We start from the raw sequence: 7,753 nt of genomic DNA, 5'->3' as shown, positions 1-7,753 counted from the left end.
TACACTGGTGGGTAAAGGCCGCTTTACAGCATCAATTTTAACACAGGAGATTCCCCCAGACAGCTTGTAAAATGCTGGAACCATGTGTGTATGAGGATGGTGATGTTACTGAGGATGATTCCTGTTTTAGAATAGACTGTGTTTAGGTCGGAATATTACTGACTGTTAATTATAACGAGAGCATATTTCAAAGCCCTGGGTTTGTTGAAACTCCTGACTGTGAAGCCCGGGTCTGTCCGGGTTTGTGTCTCGGTTCCATTGGTAATAAACGGGTTGAAATTGGCGGTTGCAGAAACTGGAGGAGTGGCTGAAAGATCAGGGGCTGTTGTCTCTCTGTCTGTCACTCCGGCTCTCTCCCCCCTCCCGCTCTGTTTAATCTTCACTCTGTCTCCTCCCCTCCCTGCTCTCAAACCGCGTTTTTCAGTCAGGTCCGGGCGGGCTCTTTAAAAGAGGAACGTGAAGCAGCTCGTCTCTCATATTCTGCAGTGATTTGAGTGAAGAATCATCATGTCTGGCAGAGGGATGGAAGGGCGAAAACCAATCGCAATCCGAATTCATACCGTGGGTTACCTATTACCGTCCGAGTCACGGTGAACCACAGCGACGAAGGAGGATCACCTATGGATCGGGGCTTCTTCACCAGGAGGATCCTGTTGAAGGCGTGCGGCTTCCAAGCTACGGAGATCTTCACCCTGCACGACTCCCGCAAAGGTGGTTATTTCGACGTGACGTTCAAGCAAGTGGCAGACTGCGTCCGGCTCCTGAGGGTGTTCGAGGAGAAGAGAGACCTGCCGGAGATGAAGATCCTGACGGCGGAGCCGCACTTTTCTCTGCCGTTGCAACGGGAACGTGAGGTGATGGTGCATGTGTACAACCCCTTCGTCCCTGTCGCCGACGTGGTCACCTTCCTCACCAGGTACTTCGATAAGGTGGGGAGCGGCACCGAGATTCGAGACGACTTGGGGATCTGGACAGGCAAACGCCTGTTTAAGGTCACGCTAAAGACCGATGGTAAGGGAGCCATTTTCCACCCTCCTTCCAGTTTCGCAATCGGGGGAAACCGTGGCTACCTGGTCTACGCTGGGCAACCCAAGCATTGTCGCTCATGCGGCAAGGCTGGTCATGTGGCGGCCAACTGCAGCGCCTCCCTCTGCAAGATCTGCAAACAGGAAGGGCACCAGACAAAAGACTGCAAACAGGCCAAGTGCTGCAACCTGTGTGGCGAGGCAAGTCACCTCTACAGGACCTGCCCCAAACGCTGCCGTACTTACGCACAGGCAGCCAAAGCCGACCACGGGGAAGCAGAAGAAATGTTCCGTGTCACTCCAACCACCAAGGCCCCCAGGGAGCTCAACGGGACAAAGGAGGACACAGAGAGAGACAAGGTGGAGAAAGAGATTGAGGCAACAGAGAGCCAATCAACAGCACCACCCCCTGAACCTTCCAGTCCTCAGGACAGCGAATCAATGGAGGAGGAGGCAGCAGTGGAAAAGCAGCAGGGGGAGTGGCGGACGGTGAAGAACAAGAAAAGTAAGAGGGAGCGAAGAAGAAGCAAAGGCGTTTCCCAGAGAAGCGGCAAGAGGCGTCTCCCATCCGACACGGATGACAAGGGCAGCAGCTCTTCGGATGAGGAAGTGCCAGAGCGGCACCGACAGAAGAGGCGGCAAAGCTCCAGGGCGTTGGAGGACGAGACACCCGAGCTCCAGAAACTTGGAGACAACAAGGAGACCAACGCACCCCAACTTTGCCTGCAACCTGAGGAGGCCAGTGCACCACAGCCCCTGGAATCTGGGAGCAGTGAGGCAATCATCGCACCCCAGCTCCAGGAAGCCGGGAACAGCAACCCCCCAGAGGGGGTGAGTTTTGGAGAAGCTTCTCCAGCAAAGGTCATCTCAAAATCCGCTCACTACGTGAACCTCCAGATGCCACTGGAGCAGAACACGGCCAAGGAGATCTACCTCAGCCCATCCAAAGTGAAGGAATTTGAGCTCACTACGGGTATGAAGGAGCAGACTAAAGGTCTGGGACTCTCAGAGACAGTGGGTTTGGTAGGAGAATAAATGCTTTAATATGGGTTTAAAGATTGTATCCATAAATGTGCGTAGCATTAAATCTACTACGCGATGTGTTGCGACCTTGGACTACCTTGCCAAGGTCAAAGCTGACCTGTTGTTTCTGCAGGAGTGTGCGATACCGCACCTCAGCTCCTACAGGCAATGGTCACGATGGTGGTCCCACGGGCCATCGATCTGGTCGGGCGGAAACGACTCTCGTTCCTCCGGCCTGGGTATTCTGCTGCGGGGAGGCAACTTCACCGTCTCCGAGGTCAAGGAGGTGGTGGGCGGGCGACTCCTGGTAGCAGACGTAATGTACAAGAACGCTCCACTCCGGTTAATTAACGTGTACGGCCCGGCACAAGGGGCTGAGCGGCTGGAGGTTTTTCAGCAGCTCCCACTGCTGCTGGCGACCTCCAGGCCGGTCATTCTGGGCGGGGACTTCAACTGCATCATCGATGCGGCTGGACGATCCGGCAGGGCCGGAAGCAGATTGGACGCTACGTCCAGATCCCTGATGGAAACAGTTAAGGATGCCAAGCTGCACGACGTCTTCAGCAACCCTGCAGACGGAGCGCAGCGTAGATACACCTGGTCGCGGCCAGACGGGTCCATTCGTTCCAGGATAGACTTCCTGTTTGTGTCCCGTGCATTCACAGTCAGATCCACCGAGGTCAAGCCGGTGTTCTTCTCTGACCACTGCCTCCTACTGGCGGACTGCCACTTGGAGGAAGACCTGAGGGTGGGCAGGGGGGCATGGAAGCTAAATGTGCAACTGCTGACCCCAGAGAACATTGAGGAGCTCAAGAGGGATTACAAAGGTTGGAGAACCGTGAAACCCCTCTTTGAGTCCCTGACACACTGGTGGGAAGTGATCAAGGGAAGCATCAAGAGGTTTTTCATCCTCAAAGGCACCCAGAAAGCTAGAAAGGAACAGAGGGAAATGTCCCGACTCCAGGAAAAGATGCAGAATCTGCTCCGGCTGCGGTCGATGGGGGTCGATGTCAAGGAGGAGCTCCAAGAGGTGAAGGGCCAGCAAGCCTCGCACTTTGCCTCGGAGGCCTCCAAGATCATCTTCCGTTCCAGAGTCCGCTCCGTGGAGCAGGATGAGACGTGCTCACGTTTCTTCTTCCAAAAGGTACACAGAGAGCGCTCTGTGATCAGCAGCCTGAAGGAAGAAGACGGCTCAGTAAAGTCATCACGGTCCGACATTCTGAGGATCAGCAAATCCTTTTATGCCGGACTGTATGACGTGAAGCCCACGGACAGCACGGCCTCCCAGTCCTTCCTGTCCTCTATCACGGAGGTCCTAGACCACAGTACTCGGGAGAGCCTAGACAAACCGCTAACCCCTGACGAACTGACTAAGGCCCTCGAGTCCTTCGAGAAGAGTAAAACCCCCGGAAGCGACGGCCTGCCGGCGGAGTTGTATTCGGCTCTGTGGGACTTGATCGGCCCAGACCTGCTAGAAGTGTACGAGAGTATGCTCCTGGCCGGCAGCATGTCAGAATCCATGAGGAAAGGCATCATCACCCTCATCTACAAGCACAAGGGGGAAAGGGAGGAAATTAGAAATTGGCGACCCATTTCACTGTTGAATATGGACTATAAGATTCTGTCCAAGGTCATCGCCAACCGGGTCAAATCCGCTCTGGAATTGGTGATTCACCCTGACCAGACCTGCTCTGTGCCAGGCAGGAAGATCTCTGACAGCCTGGCGCTGCTCAGGGATACGATTGCCTATGTACAGGACAGGGGTGTGGATACCTGCCTCATCAGCTTGGATCAGGAGAAGGCCTTTGACAGAATATCGCACACCTACATGGGGGATGTGCTCTCCAAAATGGGGTTTGGGGAGGGAATTCGAAATTGGATCCAACTGCTCTACACTAACATCAGTAGCGCAGTCTCAATCAATGGGTGGGAAACAGATAGCTTTCCGATTAAATCTGGAGTCAGGCAGGGCTGCCCTCTCTCGCCTGTCCTTTTTGTGTGCTGCATAGAACCCTTTGCCGAGTCCATCAGGAAGGATCCGGGCATAAGAGGAGTGACGATCCCAGGCAGTGGAGGCACTCAGGTAAAAGCCTCCCTGTACATGGACGACGTCGCCGTCTTCTGCTCGGATCCGCTGTCGGTGCGCAGACTGATGCACGTCTGCGACCAGTTCGAACTGGCCTCGGGAGCCAAGGTAAATCGTGGGAAGAGCGAGGCCATGTTCTTTGGGAAGTGGGCTGACCGATCCTTTGTCCCCTTCACTGTCAGGGCTGACGGCCTGAAGGTGCTGGGGATATGGTTCGGAGGGACCGGGGCATGCGTTAGAAACTGGAAGGAGCGAGTGGCTATGGTGAAAAGGAAACTGGGCATGTGGGAGCGACGCTCCCTCTCCATTGCGGGTAAGAACCTGGTCATCAGGTGTGAGGTACTCTCGCTGTTGCTGTACGTGGCGCAGGTCTGGCCCATTCCACACTCCTGCGCGATGGCGATCACTCGAGCCATCTTCCGCTTTATCTGGAGGTCGAAAATGGATCGTGTCCGCAGGGACGCGATGTACAAGCCTCTAGATAAAGGGGGAAAAAACGTGCCCAACATCGCCCTCATACTGATGGCCACCTTTGTGTGCGGCTGCATCAAGCGGTGCGTAGACCCTCAGTACGCAAACACCAAGTGTCACTACGTGCTGAGGTTCTACCTGTCCCCGGTGTTGCGAAGGATGGGTCTGGCCACGCTGCCGCGGAACGCTCCAAGTAGTTGGACCGTGCCGTACCACCTGTCCCTGGTGGAAAAATTTATGCAGAAAAACACCTTTGACCACAAGTCCATCAGGCAGTGGTCAGCACGTAACGTCCTAGAGGCCCTGAGGGATAAGGAGAGGGTGGACCCTGTGGGATGGTTCCCCGAGCAGACTGTCAAAGTCATTTGGCAGAATGCCTCATCGCCAGAACTTTCCAACAAGCACCAAGACGTAGCTTGGCTGGTGGTGAGAAAGGCCCTCCCCGTCAGATCCTTCCTACACGCCAGGAGTCTCACCCCCTCTGCACGATGCCCGCGAGGTGGCTGTGGTGGGGAAGAGACCGTTGTTCACCTCCTTGTGGATTGTGCCTTTGCAAAGAAAGTCTGGAGAGAGATGCAGTGGTTGCTGTCGAGGTTCATCCCGAGCAGTTCTGTGACACAGGACTCTGTGCTCTACGGGCTGTTCCCAGGGACACACACCGAGACAAACATCAACTGCAGCTGGAGGATCATCAACTCGGTGAAAGAGGCGCTTTGGTCTGCCCGAAACTTGTTGGTCTTCCAGCACAAAGATTTGTCCCCGACCGATTGTTGCGGACTGGCACAATCCAAAGTCCAGGACTACGTGCTGAGGGACGCACTAAAGCTTGGGGCAGCTGCCGCAAAGGCGCAATGGGGAAGGGTCGCTGTCTAAGACCTTTCTACCACAGCGCACCGAGAGACTGGGAACTGTTTAGAGCCCCTCGGGCTGTACAGATCAAAATGAAAGGCTGTAAATGACTGTAATATTGTTTGTACTGATGCACCTGGTGATACATTTTGTAAAAGTTTAACCTGGATTGTACCCTTGTAATGTTGTTTTTGAAATGGTTTTGAATGTGATTGAAGATTTTTATGAATAAAGTATATTTTTACAAAAAAAAAAAAAAAAAAAAAAGTCTGGCAGAGGGAAAGGAGGCAAAGGACTGGGTAAAGGCGGAGCAAAGCGGCACCGCAAAGTGCTTCGTGATAATATCCAGGGCATTACCAAACCAGCAATCCGCCGCCTGGCTCGCCGTGGCGGTGTCAAGCGGATCTCGGGTTTGATCTATGAGGAGACTCGCGGGGTGCTGAAGGTTTTCCTGGAGAATGTGATCAGGGATGCGGTCACCTACACTGAACACGCCAAGCGCAAGACGGTCACTGCCATGGATGTGGTGTACGCTCTGAAACGCCAGGGCCGCACTCTCTATGGATTCGGCGGCTGAACAACTCGACCCTTTCTACCAAACACACAACAAAGGCTCTTTTAAGAGCCACCCAAAACGTCACATTAAGAGCACTGACCTGAATTCGAAAAGCCCGCCAATTCCAATGTTGTAAAATACAACATAACCTTAATTTTCAGGCAACAATTTTTAATCTCACTTTGTGATCTGTTATATTGCACTCCTTGTCACAAAATCTTGGCGCTATTTTAGGAACAGTCTGAATTTGTCAATTTCCTTTCAGGAACCGGGATCTGTCAGGCCGGGAACAGCGGGAGAATCGAGCCAGTCCCTTTCCCCGCTCTTTATCGTCATGAACAGCCCAGAATGAGGGCAATGGAAAGGGGTCTGAAGCCCCCAGCACCGGTTCCATTTTATTACCCACTCCAGACCTATAAGCGAGCGGCGATTTTAAGTGTTGGTTGTGCTGTTGGGAGCAATGGACAGTCCTTCCATTCTTGCCTGCAAAACAAGCACTGACTTTACACAGTTCAAACAACAGACTGGTGTTTCTGTCCAAAAATGTACAGGTTCACCAGGATGATGCCGGGTTTAAAAATTGTCGGAATACGTTAAATGAACAGGAATTTCATTCGGGTTAGGAAATAATGATTTGCAGTGAAAATTTTTAATTTAAAAAAATGGAGGAACAAAGTCTTCTGATGTCGAGGCCGTAAACGGCTGGAAATCAAGGCGGAATTTTTGAAATGAGCGATTAAAAACAACTCGACCAATGGAGACCTCTGAGTTGCCAGGGATTAGTTCATTGCTTAGATTTTGGATAAAACTGCCTGGGCGTAAGGCTGCAGCCAATTACTGTTTGGGGCGGTTCCTCACAGAGTTTAAAAAGGCGGGTTGCAGAGCAGACTGTCTTAATAGTTCTCACATCTCAGATTGTGGTGAATCTGTTCAGAAAATGGCCAGGACTAAGCAGACAGCGCGCAAATCGACCGGAGGGAAAGCTCCCCGCAAACAGCTGGCTACCAAAGCGGCCCGGAAGAGCGCTCCAGCTACGGGCGGAGTGAAGAAGCCTCATCGCTACAGACCCGGCACTGTAGCTCTGAGGGAGATCCGCCGCTACCAGAAATCCACCGAGCTGCTCATCCGCAAACTGCCCTTCCAGCGCCTGGTGCGAGAGATCGCTCAGGACTTCAAGACAGACCTGCGCTTCCAGAGCTCGGCCGTCATGGCCCTGCAGGAGGCCAGCGAGGCTTACCTGGTGGGGCTCTTTGAGGACACCAACTTGTGCGCTATCCACGCCAAGCGAGTCACCATCATGCCCAAAGACATCCAGCTGGCCCGCCGCATCCGCGGGGAACGCGCTTAAAACCCGGCTTCAGCACCAAGTACATACAACGGCTCTTTTAAGAGCCACTAAATCGACAAATCAAAGAGCTGCGATCTCCTGTTGACAACTGCAACACTTACACATCGCGAAGATACCATTTACCTCCTTCCATCAGTTTATTTTTTCTTGTCTACAAACCTCTTGTGGGATTGCTAATCACAGACGATGCAGTTGTAATTTGTAGCGCAAATGGTGTCTTAATTTCAGCAGAAAATTGGGACTGCGGTCACCTTAGTGCTCTAGAATACTTCCAATAAATGGCGGCGCTGATAATGTATTAAATACTGCGAGCAGACATCAACCCCGGGCAAAGGGTGAGCTGCGGGTAACAAGTCAGTGCTCATGATGTCAATAAAGGCAACGCCCTGAGCAAC

The 7,753-nt window shown here is 53.0% G+C and overlaps 1 protein-coding gene across 1 annotated transcript; it reads left to right on the top strand.

Annotated features, from left to right (window-relative positions):
- Nucleotides 1-6,947: 6,947 nt before the first annotated feature.
- On the top strand, nt 6,948-7,358 carry LOC144670339 (histone H3). The gene has a single exon (XM_078532816.1). The coding sequence runs from the start codon at nt 6,948-6,950 to the stop codon at nt 7,356-7,358; it is 411 nt and encodes a 136-aa protein (XP_078388942.1).
- The last annotated feature ends 395 nt before the right edge of the window (nt 7,359-7,753 follow it).

The sequence above is a fragment of the Cetorhinus maximus genome, chromosome 31 (genome assembly GCF_964194155.1).
Source record: "Cetorhinus maximus chromosome 31, sCetMax3.hap1.1, whole genome shotgun sequence".
NCBI classification, from domain to species: domain Eukaryota; kingdom Metazoa; phylum Chordata; class Chondrichthyes; order Lamniformes; family Cetorhinidae; genus Cetorhinus; species Cetorhinus maximus.
Note: the sequence above shows the minus strand (reverse complement) of the source record. Positions and strands in the feature narration are given on the sequence as shown.

What these genes read in the sequence shown, in the direction of transcription:
- LOC144670339 (XM_078532816.1), top strand. Translation starts at nt 6,948, where the DNA reads ATGGCCAGGACTAAGCAGACAGCGCGCAAATCGACCGGAGGGAAAGCT.